This window comes from Lonchura striata, chromosome Z (assembly GCF_046129695.1).
Source record: "Lonchura striata isolate bLonStr1 chromosome Z, bLonStr1.mat, whole genome shotgun sequence".
Lineage (NCBI taxonomy): Eukaryota > Metazoa > Chordata > Aves > Passeriformes > Estrildidae > Lonchura > Lonchura striata.
Genome location: NC_134642.1, coordinates 7,134,377 through 7,152,661, shown reverse-complemented (window position 1 = coordinate 7,152,661; position 18,285 = coordinate 7,134,377). Strand labels below are relative to the sequence as shown.

Here is an 18,285-nt window from a genome sequence, read left to right as displayed (position 1 = left end):
CTCTCCCTTGGCTTTTGTTTGGATTCTACTGTGCTAAGAACCTCAGGCTATTAAGAAGCCACCACAAGGAACATGCTTTCTTCAGCTGCATCCCTAATTAGTTCTGTTACTTTGAATAATACCTGCTTTCTTCATTTTATCACTCTATTACAGAGAATTTTAGAGATCCAGCTTCCAACATGTGCCTTTGGTGATGGTGGGTACTGCCGTTTTGGATATACCAAGTGAAATATTTAACAACCAAAGTAATGTTTAGGGGAGAGAGAGTAGAACACTGCTTTCCAAGACAGGTGTTTTATTTCACAGTAGCACAGTGCATCCTGTTAGCACTGACAAAAGACTAAAAGCTGTACCAAGATACAATTCACTAAAAGATGATGGTAATACTTGAACACTATCTTTGATTTAAGGACCCACAAAGAACACTAGTAAATAACTGCAACACTGTTGCTGTTCTGCTCTGGGGTATGCTGTGAAATTCACAAAGTAATGTGTTCTTAGTGTCCTTCCATAAAAATGACTGAAAGGACTCATGCATGTACAGTTCTCATGTTAAGTGCACTATGGCTGAAAAGAATACAGATGCTGTATTTGACCATTTCAAATGCAGTGTGCTAGAATTTTGCCAGCAGAAAGCGAGGACAATTATGGCATCCTGGATTTCAAGACAGAAGGTAACACCTTAGCTCAATGAATGCTAAAAATACCACATAAATCTGCAACTATTAAGATTTTTTTTTTTTTATTTCCCCCTCTAGCAAGGAGGGTTAACATTTATGTCATTACCCATGACATTAAAGGTGCCTCAGATATCAGCATCTGCCAAAGATATTTAGAAAAAAAAAATTTCAGAACACGTCCCCTGGCAGAATAACGGGACCTAGGAGACACAGGGGAGAATAGAAGCAGGTTACTACTGCTTGCAGTGACAGGCAAGTTCCCTCCCAGGCTGCCTCACCTTCCCAAGTGCCCTTACACAACAGCCATGAGGCCCTGGAACAGGATGGACAGGCAACTGATCATGTGGATAAAATTTTCCTGCTGTGTTGATCCTCATTTCTCTGCTGAACAGTGACAAGGGAACACATGAAGAAGCGTCAGGGAAAGTTTGGGCTGGATATAGGAAAAGATTCTTCACCAGAGGGTGACTGGGCACTGGAACAGGCTCCCCAGGGAAGTGGTCACACCAGCACCAGCCTGACAGAGTTCAAGAAGCACTTGGACACGCTGCTGAGCACACAGAGTGAATTCTGGGGCTGTCCTGCACAGGGACAGGAGCTGGACTCCATGATTGTTTTGGGTCACTTCTGACTCACAATATTCCATAATAAATATAAGTTTAAAAATAGAAGGAACATTTTAAACATTGATCAGAACAACAAGCAAATTAACCTCCCACTTCCAAGGTCTATTTTGAGAGGCTGGTGGATGTTGGTGCTGCAACAAGACTATATTAGTCCTTCCACAGAAGAAGGCCACTCAACATGTATTGGCTGAACATGAAATGGCTGGGACACATAGGCGAGCCATGATGCAGGAGTTAAAATGAAAGAAGGCACATGAAAGGAATGAGACTGGGCAGATTAGGCATTTTTCCTTAGAAACTGAGCTCAACAGACAAGTTGAATGCACACCAGGGGTCAGACACATAACTTTTATCCAAGTTTGCATGTTTCACTCAGTGAATATGGGGAAATATGTAACAGTATTTTGAGACTAAAAACTAGCATGTTTTTCAGCAAGTCTCTTGAACATGCAAGCACACATCTGCAGAAACAGGGAAAACTGCTTGTTTATCACTTGTCTCATTTATCAGACTCATTTGCCTCAGAGTTACAGTACATGCTTTGCTATTTGTCAGAAATGGAAAACATTCCTGTACTTACTCAAAGTAAAAACATTCCTGTACTTACTTTAAGTGTCTGATTAAATACTCCACTTAGTGCAACGGAGCATGGCAGAACAAGTGCTGTACAATACGACACAGCAAAATGAGATGAGTAACTGCAGGGCAAGGACAACTAAGTTCCTTTCATCAAGCATGCCAAGAAGGGCACACATCTCTTTTTTTGAGACATATCCTGAAGGATTTTGGCACTTCACAACAAGCAAGTCTCCTACAAGACTTGAAAGGCACATTTCAGAAACTAGGTTAGTGCTCAACAAAATGCTATTACTATCTTAAACACAAGGAAGGTTTTGATTAGCAAGCCAATGCACAGTATCAGCAGAAACACAGTGGGTTGCCTCCCTTTCCTCCGCTTTCCATATACAATCTCCACCTGCTTCAAGAGATCATAGAACTCAAGATGTTATAAGGACTGAGCCTTGGGATTCTCAAAAACTAGCAGAATATGTCATTTTGCTATCTGAAATACTTTGAACTGTCACATCGTATTCAAATATATGTTCAAAAACAGAGACAAATAACTTTGGCTCTATATAAGTACAGATTAGCATTCTAAAGGATTGCATGGTATTCAAGCAAGAGAGGAGGATCACAGCTTCCCATGCTGATATCTCAGAGTTCATTTCCCACAACTCTGCTTGACTGAGACTGAAATAAAGTTGCACTCATTAGTTCAAAATGTTAATGGTCATACTTTAATATTTGTATGCCATTGGTCTGGCTTTCAGGCTTTGTGCAATGACAATGCCTAACGTGAGGTGCTTTTATTCAATCCTTTAGTTTCCCTAAAGCAAAGTATTAGCAGCTGAGTATATTAATGTAAGGTTTCTTTATTCAGTCTGGGTTTCTCTTACTTACTGTAATACTACCAGCAGTAACTGTTTTGTTTTTTTTTTAACATATTTATAAAGCTCTTGTATGACCACTGTCACTTCTATATAGAATACATAGATATATTTCTATTAGAAATGACAGTGCTTTTAGCTTGATCTGGATATCACATCATACAATGATCTTACTCACAGTCCTAACCACATTCCTGGTTAATTTGGCCTTCATACAGGAAGAATTTCTTCCAACAGCACTGGACTCGGAAACATACTCTAAAGGTACTTAAAAATATATGAAAACAAAGAATATTTCTGTATTTTCTGTTTTCCTAACATATGCTTTGAAATTTTCTTTTATCTAATAATTTGCTGTGTACTTTTTCACACAACAATCATTTTAAATTTTATTTTTAAGAAAGTATTTATAATATGAATGCATCCCTTCACTCTTCAAAGATTTAATATAAAAACTAACCTAAGAGTCAAAGATTAAATCCTTTTTTAAATGAAGGTGTTGAAGGACTCGATTTCACTTTGGATTTTTTAATGTAATCATTTTCTTCTACTACCATTGTCTAACCACACCCAAAAGCAGGCCTTAAGTCACACAGAAGTGAGGACATTTGCACATCTCCACTAAAAAGGTATTACTCTAGGAAGACAGTTTACATATTCACCACCCTTTTCCCTTTCCCTCCTTTTCAATTCCAACAAATATAGGCTCTTTCCAAAGACTTTGGATAGATTTGATGTCAAGGACAGGAAAGTGACAGTAGTTCAGAATGGACTTTTTTTGATCCCTACTAAGGCAGGTTATCAGTTAACTGCTTAATTCTCACCAGGCCAAACAGCCTTAATTAAAAAATAAAATAAATGTAACATAAGAAAACTAAAAAATGTGAACAATTTAGTTAATTACATAAAAACAAGGCAGTACCGATATTTATACTTACAGGCTGAGGCTGTTCTGCAATGCAGCAGTTGAAACACAACCAAAACTCACTCATCGTTTACAGTCTGAAGTGGGAACACAGATGAAAAGCAGGACTCAACCTTTGTAAGTCTGTGTGCAGGTAGTAAGTTCTTTGAACAGGTTTAATTTTAATGGCTCCAATGTGAAAATCTTCTTTTCTGATGAGCTCTTCTCCAAAGACAAGTCAGTCCCAGGACAAAGAAATTGAAGGCAAAAAGTTATTGTAGAGTCTTCTTCCAGAAGGTTGATCCCAGCACCAGAGAAATATTACGTGTGCTTCTTTGGTCCCTAGCGTTACATGAACCTGAAAACAGAAGTACATTAATCAAAAAGAGAGAATACAAAGAATCTTAAGGTCCAAGCCAGCCACCCACACCACTGATTTCTTGGTAATACCCCAAATCACAGATTGAAAGACATCAGTAAACAAGTAATGCACTTTTTTCTACAGTGACTCCCAGAAATGGCATATACCATAAATCCATTTACATTCCCGCTTTGGTTTGGTGAAGTGATACCAAGAACTGGCATTCAAACTTTTGGCAGTCATCTTGATTTGTTTCTAACTTTCAAATGTCATTTCAGAAAGTGATAATTACCCATACACACCTTTATCTTCTTAGAGAATTGTGCCTGTTAACACATTATACTTCCCAAAGCACACATACTTCTCATCATACACTCACAATGTGAGATTTAAATGGTATTTAACCTCAACCCGGTTAGACAATTGTCAATCAATGGTATGGTCTCGTAAATGTTCAGGAAACACATACAGTTCTGTTTATAGAATACTTGCAAAATGGCTGGATCTGGTCAACACAATGTATTTTCTTTCCTTCCACCCCCTTCTATCCTATGCTACAGTTGACTTCAAAATAGTTGTAGACCTTGAAATTATTTCCTTAAACCTCTATAACTCCTCAAGTGGAACAAATGAGGCTTCAGATTCCAACCATTCCTTTGCTCAAATTATGCTTGTTGGTAAACCTCCATTCTGGTTTGTTTCAGTAGGAGTGCAATAAAAATTCCTGTGAGACTTCAGTTATCTTGCCGCACATCCTAAACTTTACTTGCGAAGTGAGATAATGAATATTCAGAAGTTTTTACAGGCATATTCCTTAATAATTCTTTATAAAACCGCATCTTCACTCACACAAACATTTGCACAACTATGCAATTTCTATTTCTATGCAATTCCTCGCAGTGTGAAGTTCTTTGGAGGCTCCAGGCATGCAGCAATACACACATTCTGTGTGCTTCCACCTTCATTAGCTCTGTCCCTCATTTATTACATACGTGCCAAGTCACTGCACTACGTGGCCATGACTAGCCATGTACTTTCCACAACTGCTGTCTAAACATGCACAAAAAGAATACAGCAGAACCTTTTCTATCTCCAAAGCTTTTGGGAAGCTCTCACACTTCTTGGCTTTTAAGACACTATCTGAAGCTCTTTGAGAAAAAAAAATTCATGCTGCAGGAACAACATCTAAATAGCAAAATCACATCTAAAGTACTCCTGTCTCCTAGCTTTGAAAAATCAACTGATACTGTCAAAATTAGGTTTATCAGCCTGTTTCTGACATTCCTTGCTTAAAGATCAGAACAGGAAGTGGGGTGTGGGGGGGGGGAATATGATTTGCTAGCTTACCCTATTGCTAATACCATATAAAACAAAGCAATTTTTTTAAACAGGAGACCTTGAGGGCAAGAAGGAAACCTAGAAAAGGAAACCGAAACCCTGGTCTGACAAATATACTTCTATAGAACCTTTTGCTTGTTAGGCACTTAAAAAAAGGTCTTGGAACAGTGCTAACATGACACATTTTAACTACTTAAAAGATGGTTTTCCTCCTTTAAAGATCACCATCTAAATCTCATGAATGAATCAAGAAATTGTAATAAAACTCAGGTTTCAACAATCAGTAGTGTGAAGCCCAAGAATGAAAATAGAAGTCTCTACAGAAGTTCTCACTCCACACTTAGGTGGCTTCACAGCCATTTTCATAGTTATTCTGGTGACTGAAAATTTCATTAACATTAAATAGCAAGAGTAACAAAGACCACCTTGACAGAAAAATACTCTGCTGTTCTCTACAGGCTCAGAATTTGCATGCCACAAAATTCTTCTCTAAATTTGATTTGTATGTTAACTCCTGCTAAGCATGTAACATTTGACAATTCTAGTCCCATGTTTGTACAGCTTATGTCTCCTTAAGAGCTGGTTGATTTACTTCTAAGATAGATATGAAGTTGTTCTGAAACACAGCAATGCTTCCTCAGTGCTAGCTGTTCAGATTATGAGGAACTGAGAAATCAAACACTCAAAGTTAGTATTTTGAAGTTTGATATATTCTAAGCTGCTAGAGCAAGGAATGGATATTGTACAGTCAGCTTTTCTTGCTCTGCAAGTACCCCAATACTCTGATTTGTGACTTCTAAAATTATGATACTTGTTGCTTCCTTACAATCTCTTTCTGACTAAGTCCAGAACTAACACACCAAATTCTTGTTCTTACAGAGGGTTAACTTGGATCCTCCTGTTACACCCAAGTACAGAAAACATACTCTGAAGGGCTGGGAGATTCCTTTTGTTGATCTGCCTCTGTGTTTGTTCACTGACAGCTGGCACACTCCTCCAGCTCACTGCAGCCCCTAGCACTGTGCAGAGCTGAAGCCCTGGGAGCAAACCTGAAGGGCTTGTGTGGGCACCTGTGAGCCTGGAAAGCTCTTCCTGGTCACAGAATACCCAAGGGCACAGAAGCCTTGCTCTACACAGCTGCTCTCTGCATGCAGGACTTGTGACCTTCAGGACAGTCAAAACTAACTCCCTGTCTTAGATCTAAAGGTTTCAAATGACAAATCCAAGCTAATGATTGTAAAGAATAATCTCTGATTACATGTTAATTCTTGAAAAGGCATTTTTAGTTCTATAGCCTGTAAAGTGCTGCATTCGCCTTTAATTTGGTGGTTCTGCAACCACTAACACTTCTTCAATCTTTTGACTTTTTATTAAAACACACAGCTAACATATCAGTATGTCTGGAGAAAACTGACATTAACTGCACCTCTTAAAAGGCAAACAAGTCCTTAGCAATATTTTTTAGAGCTCTGGAATTTCATACATCTTCCCAGTCCACTAAAAAAATGATTTTTACAGGAATCAAGTTCATATGAATATCAAGTATAAATCTGTTGCACCAATATGGAAAAAAAAAGCGATTAAGCTGAAAGCAAAAAGGTGCATTGGTGCTGTGATGTTAATGACAACACACTAAAACTTCTCTTACACTGTTAGTTGCTTGTTTAAAGAACAAGTTGAAGCAGGAAAATTCTACTGTTTTTTTCCAAATTATTGGTTATATAAAGAAAGAAAGAAAAATCATAGTGGCCTACAGCTTCTAGTCAGGTAATTATGTAATATTAGCACACTAGCAATCTCATGGGAAATTGCTCCTGCAAAACTTGCAGGTAGGAATTGCATCCCAAGCCTAGCTGCAATTAATGAGGTCTCAAAATACAAGCAGTATTTCCCTCCTTTTTCATAGGATTAAGATTTGAGTCACAGAACCATATAATGGTCTGGATTAAAATGGACTTTACAGATCATCTTGTTCCAGCCTCCCTTCCACAGGAACACCTTACACCAGCCCAGGTTTCTCAGGGCCCCATGCAACCTGGCCTTGAACACTGTCAGGGATGAGGCATTCACAACTTCTCTGGGCACCCTGTGCCAGTGTCTCATCACCCTAACAGTATGTTTGCAGTATTGCTGCATTTGTCTGTGCAGACCTGCCAGATGAAGAGCACAACAGAGGCTGAAGAACACACTTCACAGGAATAGCTCTGCCACCCTTTGAGCACCATAAACTGAGCAAAGAGCAAAACCAGAGTGGCACTGTAGAGCTCACATTCAAAAGACAAGACAACTATTCTGTCTGAACCAGAAATTTATCAGAGCAATGACTGGTGAAAGCCCAATCTGTTTTTCCCATGTAAACTTTCTGAACTCTGAATGCAACTTATTTTAGAGTGTATGATTCACATTACAAAAACACACAGGATTATCATGCTGAACAACTTTGTTGCATCTTAATGCTTTTATACCTTAGTTATGATACCAATTTCATAATGTTTATAGAAATTCTAAATATAAAGAAATCAAGATTTTAAAAATAATACATTGTTTAAAATTTAAAGTGAAACACCAATAAGGCAATTTTCTTCACCCTAAGGTTTATTCCACAATGGCTGGTCTAAGGCAGAAACCAAAACTACTGCTTATTCTTAAATATCAGTCATAAAGTCAAGAAGTGCAAGCACTGCATTAATGATTTGTGGGCAAAGCGTATTTTATTACATTATCACCCATTTTTCTTACTAAAGTAGTATTAGGTTTTCAGTGAGAAAAGTACAGAGCAGGAAAGGAGGAAATGTGTTGCGATGCACTAAATAGCTTACTTAGTTGTTGTTTTGCAATGGGTGATTGGGAATTTGTAAAAATAAATAAATTAATTAACCTGAGTAGTTTTTATATTGCACTATGGAGTTATGTCACATTGGTCTATTCCACACACCTTTCCCCTCCTCCCTAAGTCTCAGGTGTGATGGGCTCTCCCTGACCTGCTCCCCCCTCTCCTCACCTGTGTCCCATTGGATGTGGCTTCCTGGTTCCGCCCCACCCCTTCCCAGAGGGGAACAGGAGATTCCTACAGAAAGGTAAACTAAGATATCTATTTTCCCTCTGAGCTTTTCACATTTATTGATATAGAACAGGTTAGACAGCATTTACCTAAACTGATACAAACAGGAATATACAATATGCTGTGGAGAGTCAGTTAGAATAAAACTATTTATTAAATATACAGCTTGAGAACAGTCTGGCCTTTTTAAAAAGGCATCCTTTTAAGGGTGAATTTTCTATATCCTTTGACTGTGTACCGTTCACTGTGGCTTTACACAGGAAATGTGGTAACAACGCTCTTTGACAATCACTTGAAACAAATACAACCACAGGAAGAAGAAAATAAAAATTATAGAAAAAAAAAAAAAAATCTGAATTTAACTAGGCTTGCTCCAAAGCCCAAAGTACTATTTAAGAAGAATGGGGGGGGGGAAAGGGTTAAAAAAAAAAAAAAAAAAAAAAAAAAAGAAAAAAAAGAAAAAAAAAGGCAAATCATGAACAAAAATCATGCCATGCCATGGTATGTCATATCACAACATGATGTGCCGTAAGAAGCACATGTAGGCACAAAGTCACGACCAAGACCCCTACTAGAATTTTAGTCTCAAGTACTTAAGAAAAAAACCTTCCAGTTAGTCTTCCTATAGGAGATTTATCCTATGATAAATACATTAATCCTATGGGTATTTTAATTTAGTTGTTTTTTTTTGCCTTAAAGGATTTGAAAAACTATAATTTCTTTCCATCCTGCAAGCTGAAAGTAGAAAATTGTCATCTCTGAGTGTATTTTTAAGACTTCTTTCACATTTTGCACCTTAAATTTCTATTGTAGCCACACTATTTCCTCTTGATGATGACTAAATAAAGTCATGTGGCAACTACAAATGAGGGGAGGACTAAGGTGTATTAATTTAAATACACTTACAGCTCAGCTGTAGCAACCAGAGGAGACTCTCCAGCTCTCAAAGGAAGTGAGAGGTGTTTATTCATTTGCTAGTCTAATTTTTTGAAATAAAACAATCTACAAGAAGCAAGAGGTTTTAAACAAAGACAACCTACAGAGAAAGTTCCCTCCATTCATGAATTTTATATCAAAAACTTTATCTCATCAGGGCACTGAACTTACAGAAGCACTCCTCCTCCATTTCCTACTAGAACAGACACTTCTGGGCACTTTGACACTGATTTTTAAGCAGCAATTATGCTCTGCACTTCCAAACCCTGAGATACTTGAGCTGCAAATAACTCTTGCCACATAAAAGACAACATTCACCATCAACATAGCCTGAATAAGGCTGAAATCCTTTTTTAACTTCCTCGTAATTTTCTCATATTGATTCTGCCTTAGTGCTTCCCAAGTCCCTTAGGGTTTAGTTTCAAGACATTTAACAATCTTCTTCAAAGTCTGAGTTAGACTTTCTTGTGCATTTTTAAAACCTGAATTTATATGTCCTGACTCTGTAAAAAGGTTATTTTATTCATGTCTTTGTGACAGTTTTTCACAAAATTACTAAAGTGGTAAGACTGTAGGGCTTTGCTTTGGTATTATCAGTCATTTGGAATCAGTTCTTATTTTTTCACCCCTATTAATACAGAAATTATTTTCATTAGTATATTTCCTTAAGCAACTTAGAAATAGGTTGTACTTCAAATGAAGCTCAACACAAACTAATAGCCATAAACAATTACTATTATAAGAGTTATCAGCTTCTGAGTTAAAGTTTTGAAAGACTATTGAAAACAGGGGAATGGTATAGAGTTACTATTTACACTTTAGTTAAAGGAGATAGGTTGATTTTTTAACTATTGTTGTAGCTAATAGTACAGAGTCTAGCTTTAGGAACAATCACATCTTTCTCTGAACACCTCCAGCTTTTGTGCTTTCAGTTTGTAGGAAGCCATCACAAGGTCCCCTGCAATAAATGTACCCACCCACCTGGAATAATACATGGGAGAGCAGCAAAAGATACAGAAAGGAAACCACAGAAGTGTCTAAGGAGAAATAATAGGTTTTCCTTATCAGGTTCCTGATAGCCTGAGAGGGAGCTGTAAAGAAGGGGATAGCAGGAAAGCACACAATTCTTTCAAGGAAAGAACAGCTTATGAAGGTGACAGTAAACACATTTGCAAGTGCCAGCTGTGACCTTAAAGCAGAAAGATTTTAAATATTTTTACTTCTTCTTTTTTTTTTTTTCACTCCCATCTGCAACTGCTTGAATTTTACTCTGTAGCCCTTCACTTACATTTATTTATTTCAGTTGAGGGATCCAGCCCTTGAAAGGTACTTACTATTTTGGGCACAGAACCAACAAATGAGACAGTACCACCTAGTCATATTAAAATTCTTCTTGTCCAGCTCTTTTCAAAGCTTCTTCCTGTCTTTAATTAATAACTACATTTGATATATATGGATTCAGTGCATCTTTCTGAACCAGCCAATTCATAGCTCATACTATTCCCCACACTTATATGCCCACAGCAACCTACTTCTCTTGAAACCACAGCACTAATAGTTCTGCACTATGAAAACTTAGAAAGACTAATAGAAAACTAATAATCCAAATTTTTTTACTAAATAACAGGAAGGCAAACCACAGACTTAATAAATACATTCTGTGTCCTACCTAAGACATAGTCTAGGCATATTTTGCCCCACCTCCAAAAACAGCCAGCTAAGAACAAGTGAGAAGCCTTTGAGAATTCACTCCTATGGTTTAGAAAATATTATTTCATACCAACTTCCCATTTGCATTTAAAAAAATGGCTGTTAGACAAGGTTTTAAGTGGTCAATAACATTTTCTTCTTAAGTAGCAAGTTCTGTTGAAGGAAAAACAATGCTTTTCTCAGCTAGCCTCCTTGTTCCTTCTTACAGGTAATACCAGGGAGGAAAAAGTGAACAGGGGAAAGTAATGGTTCAAGGCAAACTGTCAATAAAGTACCATTTCTGTCAAGAATGGAAAGAAACCCCCAAGCAAACTAACCTTCCTGAAGAACGCCCAATTGTTATTATTATTATTGCCTTGATTTACAGTAATTGGCATTGGCATCCAGGGAGACCATAATTTTAAAAACACTGCAGCATTAGAGAGAATGGAACAGTCTATGCTCACAACATGCTACATGGCAGACCATACAAGATACTGAAGGGACCCTCACCTGTTCTTAGTATGACAGTAGATTAAAAGCATTACTCACAGCATTTAAAATGTTCTTTTTTCCACAGGAAGCTAACACATCAAAGCAATATTCAAGTTTAGTTTGGGACAGAGGAAGGAACTGTGAACAAGAGAAGAAAGGCCATTAAAAGTGCAAGAGTTCACAGAGGCAAACTCTCAATAGTAGAGTGTTTCACATCAAAAAATGTATCACTGTGGAACACCACTATTTCAGCTTTTAACCAGCCACTGTAAAACAGCAGTGCAACACAAGTGTAACATTATTTCTAAAGACCTTTTAATGCATTTCAGTAAATTGTTGCTGTACTTCTGTTGTCCCTGGTGTGCAGTGACAATTTACACACTGAGACAAGGGATCCCTATCTTTTTATTCTAGTTTGTGCAAAGCATGAGCTTTGGCCACTAAAGGCTGGCTCCCCAATCATCAAAACTTTACACCATTTATACATTTCAGCAAACACAGAAAGCACAGTTCATTTGCTGTAAGTTACACAGGTATCTTTAATTAGTATTACATCTTTTATTGGTTAAATGATTCTCATGCTAAGTAGCTCACATGCTCAGATTTTCTCCTGAATCGGTAAGTTTCTTTAGTTCATGGGCTGTGAGTCAGTGGTCCCTGTCTCCCTCTTCCAGGATTACTTTTTACCCAGTTGGAGCTGGTCTCAGCACAGTTGCTGTGTTTGCTTTATTAGTTTCTTCCTTATCATAGGAGTTGTGCCAAAAGTCCTTGTGGCACATAAACTGTGCTTTGTTTTTGTCCACTATCAGCAGTACATTCTTCTCCCCAGGCTTTGTCAACCTCCCTTTGGGTCTGAGATCACAGAAGAATGTCAAAGCCTAAGTCTTAACAAGGCAATTCTACTTAAAAGTAATTTATCTAACACCTGGACATCACTTCTTCACCTCCCACTCAAGTGCAAAACAATTATGAGACCAAGAGCAGCAAGCAAAAGCAGTCTTACATTTTGTGGGGCTGGATAAGTCAATTTCACTGCTACCCCATGAAACTACCCAGGATTCACATGGAGCCATCTGAAAAGCCGTATGAATTATTCTGTTAAAGTCCTCCTCTGCATGTGACAATGCATGCTGCAAATGGCAAGAATGTGTCAGCAGGATGTCTCTGCTTTAACTTTCAGTTCCACAGCTTGCAAAAAACAAAACAGAAATAGGTTTTTGTTCGAAGCGCAACAGAACTGAGTATTTTTAACCTGCTATCATTTAAGGCCTTACCAGTCATTAATAATTGTTCTCTAGCCCTTTTATAATTTCTCTATTATTAGCTTGTTTAGATGACTTGAACTCTGTATATGCATGCATATGTAAGCACATGGGAGATGGCTTAAAGAAACCTAGAAGTGAAGACAAATCACATTTTCCAAGATACTTTGGGTCACTCCAGAGTAGAAGTGCAATGTAGGACTTCTGGAGTGGGTACTCACAGAAGTTGTAGGCAGAGGCCTGTGAGTTCATGCAGTCCATTTTTTCAAGTGTACCAATTCCCAAGAAGCAGTACATTCTCTTGTTACTGCTCAGTGTACTGTACGCTCAGAGCTCACTTAAATGACCGCTCTGCACTTAATACAGGTGACATCTCTTGGCTTCAAAGCCTACCGCTGTTACTGTTCATTTGAAGAGCACTCACACAAGAACCACACATACATGAGTCTAAATTAGGCTTTGACTGGTCTGAAGTGGTATCAAATTTTCCTGACTAGACACTTGAGAACAGTATATTGAACACTTGGTTTATTTTACATGCAGTCCATCTTCAGACAGAAAATGGTGCAGAAATATCACCCAAGTTCGGCAGAAAAAGCAGGATGTAACTGGGGCATATAGCAGAGCCAGAAGGCAAAGACATTTTAGAACTTATGAGAGATGGAAAGTCCTAACTGGGCCTGTTTAGATTTCACTCTAAAGATAAGCATGGGGAACACTCACAAAGCAAGTTTCATAAAGAATGCTCTAGTCAGAAACCTGGATTCAAGTAATCCTTACCATAGCATTATGTGTGTTTGCAGACCAGACCATGTGGAGAAGAAGAAAATTGGTAAAATGTTTGGCTTTTTCCTATTCTCCATCAATAGCCAGAGATTAGCTAGTACATTAACGTGTAACACACAGCACAAAGTGATAAATAGACAGAAGATCAAGTTTCATCTTCTTCTAGCAGTGTAGAGCAGTAAATGCTTTTTTCTCCTGCCTCCAGACATTTCTTAAAGTCACTTTAGGGAAAGGAAAATCGAGACATACCCACAGCAACAAAGAAATCTGGTCCAAGTACTATAATTTAAGTATGCCATAATGCAAGTAAGAGCGTCCTAATTCTGTAACACTTTAACAAGTGGAAAGAGAACAATGAACTGGCATACAGCTTCTGAGAAGCACACAAGGAGAGCTCCTATGCTTCCCCAGCACAAAAAACCACTTTCAGTCACTTCTACACACAAGAAACCTGCTAATTACTGCAACTGCACGTGCATGCACATGTCCATGTGAAGCCACATACACCACCTAGAATTACTAATTGCAGCAATCATAAAGTATTTCATTCCTATGGCTAAGGCTCTCATGCTGTATCCAGCAAGTAGGAAAACCACCAACCAAAAACCTAACAAGCCTCTACAAACATCAGATAGGCAGCCTGTACTAAGGAGAACAACTACAAATTGAAAAAAGTTCCTAGGGATACCTGGTTAAAAAAACCCAGGTATTAGATAATACATATATTAGAGTCGTAGTTAGTATGAAATAACATTTTTCATGTCAACAGTACTTTTTTTTTTTTTTTCTGGAAGGATCACTTATTTTTCAAAAGAGATTGAAACATAGAAAAGGGAAAAAATTCAGAAACTCTGAGATTTTTTTTTTATACACACAGCTGCTCTCAGTAAGGCATTACACATGCACAGCACTTTATCTCCTTACCAGCAATAACACCAGTACAGGGTTGTTTATCATATTAAAAATACTGTAATTTCCAAAATATCTTACTTTGTGACTATCTTCAAATTTCAGATTCAGATAAAGCACGTTAATAAAATGCACCTTAATTAAAAGGAATTACTGTTCTTTGCTTCTCCCTTTCCCAAATTGAAATTCAAAGCAAATGATCCTTAATATCGAGTTGAATTTGAGTATTTACTTTAGTCTTTAAAGTAAGTACTTGACCACAGAGAGCTCTTGCTGCTTACAGTGATAAAAATGCTTACCTCCACGGAGTATGATAAAAATGTAACTACCAACATTGAAAATGTTGAAAATCCTCACTGACTTTAATTTTGTGATAGGTAGATAGATGTTTACTAATTTTTTTTTGTTAGAGATCTTCCTGTTTGGCAAGTCAGTGATGGATGAACCCATTCTGAGTGGAGAGTGCTTTGATCCAGACATCATCAACAAGAAGGTCTGACTGAAGTCTGTCCTCCTTTGCAGAACTCTGCTAGGCCATGTCTTCAGAGGAACTAAGGAATCTGGGCTATGCCCTACCATGAGCTCACAGAACCAGCCTGAGCTGACTGTGATGGGGTCATTCCCTCAGCCTTATCTTCTCCAAGCTGAACAAACCAAGTCAGCTTAACCACTCTTCAGAAGCCTTGCCCTCGAGACCTACCACCATCTTGGTCACCCTCCCCCTCTAATAGCTTTAGATAAAAAGATATTTAGATATTTAAATTGTGTATCCCAAAACTGCCCCCAGCACTCAAGGTAAGGCTGTCCCAGTGCAGAGCAGAGTGGGACAATCTCCTCCCTTGCCTGGCTGGCGATGCTGTGCCTGATGCACCCCAGGACAGGACTGGCCCTCCTGGCTGCCAGGGCACTGCTGGCTCATGTTCATCTTCAACTTGCCAGAAAAACCAAGCCCCAAGATCTCTTTCTGGATGTCTGCTTTTCAGACTCTTGCTCCCCACTTTGTATATTCAAGCAGCATTACTTTAGATCAGACAGAAGCTGGCATTTTCTCATTTTACATTCCATATGGCTGGTGATTGCCCAGCTCTCTAGTCTATCCTGATCTCTCTGCAAGGCCTCTCTACTCTCAAGGGAGTCCACAGCTTCTCTTAATTTAGCATAATCGGTGAAGTTAATTCATGTAGGACAACTTATTTAATATCTACATTCAGAGGCCATTTTTGAAAACTCTAAAGAGCACTGTCCCTAAGATGGAACCCCACAAGTGCCAGATCACCAGTCTGAAGTCACTCCATTCACTGTGACCTTCTGTGCCCAACCCAGGAGCCAGCTGCTCACCCACCACATGATGTGTTTATCCAGCTGTGGGCTGCACATTTCCTCCAGAAGGGTCCTGAGAGAAACAGTATCAAAAGCTTTAGAGAAATCCAAAAAAGATTACATCAACTGGCTTTGCTTGGTCAACTACGTAGGTTACATTGTAAAAGAAAATTAAGTTTGGTAAACAGATTTTTCCCCTTATGAACTCATGCTGGCTGGGACCAATGACTGAGTTGTGACCAATGACTGAGTTGCCCTTATGATGTTTTTCAATAACCCCCATACCAAGTACTGAACAGAGACTGACAGGCCTGTAGTCCTTCCCACCTTTCTTGAAAATTTGATTACAATACTGCTTCATTTGTATTCAATTACTGCTTAATTTATTAACATTTAATTTCCATTCAATCACTGATTAATAGTAATTTGATCACCATGTAATGACTAATAAAAGCCTTTTAGTTAATGTTATAACCATGACTTCTTAGTTCACCTGCCACTTGGCATTTTATATTGGACAGTATGTGCAGCTTTACCAAATTAAGTTCAATAATAACTTATTAAAATTCAGAAAAGTAAAATAGGTAATGATGTCTAGCTTTAAGCCCAAAATACAATATGACATCTTTCCTACATATGTAGAAAAATAACTAAGTACATATAGTCAGCTTGAAATAAAAACAAACAGTGCATGAATTTTCAACACTTCAATGCAATTTCATTGAAGATACCAGAATTATTGACCTAGTTAAGAAACAAAGTGCTATACAAAAAAAGGAATTTTGAATTGTTCCAGAAACATTTTAACAAAGTACATCTTCTCACCAGAACAGTTACTGCTGTTCTGTAATCAGAACCCAAAGGAAACTAGATGGTCTCCTCAGAAATGAGCTTCCTATCTTGCCAAGGAACACTGACTTGTGCTCCCTGTGTACTCACAAAAAGGTCATTGTTGTTAAAAATGTCCATCTGGGAAATGTCCTGTGGGTAATATCTCAGTAGCAGAGTAGAACTCACCTGGAGTTCTTCAGCTGGTGAAAAACCACTGCAAACCTCAAACAGTTTGACTTCCACAGGAAACACCCACATACACAGTGGAGTATGGCTTACCTACATTGACAGGTATCCAGGGAAAGGAAAACCTAGAATAAATCTGTCAAGGCTACAAGCCATTTTCCCTACAAGCTTTAAATTAACTTGTTCATACCAGTAAATCTTAAACAGATTCATTTCAGCTCCCAAAACCGAAAGCTGCTGACAAAGCCACATACAGCTTGCAGCACTTGTTCACTAAATATGGAAGAAATGTTATGTCTCTCCATTCTCAGCATCTCACTATATGGAAGTAAATAGGTAAAGTGAAAAGCATACTCTGACACCAAATAACCACAGGATGACACTACTTGAACTCCACAGTGAACTCCAAGTTATAGTAACAACTCCAAATTGTACTGTCATATGGTAGACAGAAAATATAAGCAATATCCTCTTACATCATATCATATCCTCACAGATAGGATCTAATTTGATAGATGTAATTTCAGTCTAATAAATTGCAGTCTAATAAATTGCAGATTATCCCATGTCACAAACTCTCCTATCTTATCCAAGAGCCGAATGTATTTAAACATGCTTAAAACATGCTTCATAGCATAAAAGACTGCTCCTCTTTTACATTCTGAGTTTTACAGGTTTTTTCATAAAAATAAAAAAAATCAACCAAACCTCAATTTCTTAAACTGTCAAAACCACATTCCTATTAAATAAATTGTGAAAAATATAATTTATCAACTGAAAGACCCTCTGTTCTCTGTGATGCGAAGTATTTTCTGTAAGTTACATTAATAAGCATGAGAGGACTAAGACATTATACTTGGACACTTCTTCTTTTGTGTCTCAGAACACAGATAAACTTTCCAGATACATCTGGATTCAGCACATGGTCTTATGCCTACCCTCAAAATAACTTTGTTAGTTGTGTCTATTTCACCATTAGCTTGAACGTTTTCTGTGAAACAGAAGCATTGGTTTGCTTAAGATCTGGGCTGTGTGACAACAGGGGACAATAAGCAGATCAGCAGGTACACTGGCAAGATCTGGAGCAGGTTCTTGGCCAAGGGTGCAACCACTGGGCATCCAGCTGGCTCCAGACTTCACCCCAGGAGGCAAGCCCTGGGTCAGGGACCTCACACAGCCCTCCAACCCCCATGTACAGCCCCGTGGATATTATCTACCTCTGCAAGCACCCTCAGTGCAGGTAGCTGATGTTTTTAAAAGCTGAAGGAGAAAACAGATGGCTATGCAGATTATTAAGGTTTTATTTTTCTTCCCACAAACAAACATCTGATTCACCTGAATTACCTTTACGCATTCATTCTGACTGCAGAAGTATTCAGCCAGCTGGCTCTGAAGCAGTCATATATCTGCTGTTAATTCTCTTCCTTAAAAATGAATTTTTTTTAACTCTTAA

The 18,285-nt window shown here is 38.1% G+C and overlaps 1 protein-coding gene across 4 annotated transcripts in view; it reads right to left on the bottom strand.

Moving 5' to 3' along the window:
- CDC42SE2 (CDC42 small effector 2) overlaps positions 1-18,285 on the bottom strand; it is an 82,063-nt gene that overhangs the window by 29,768 nt on the left and 34,010 nt on the right. For 3 of the 4 annotated variants that reach the window (XM_021530395.3, XM_077790031.1, XM_077790030.1), the window contains exon 4: positions 3,693-4,016. In XM_021530395.3, the coding sequence (XP_021386070.1) occupies positions 3,693-3,746 (54 nt within the window). In that variant the 5' untranslated portion in view covers positions 3,747-4,016. Of the gene's footprint in view, positions 1-3,692; positions 4,017-11,595; positions 11,687-18,285 lie in introns of those variants that run through there. The other variant, XM_021530396.3, reaches the window with a different exon arrangement.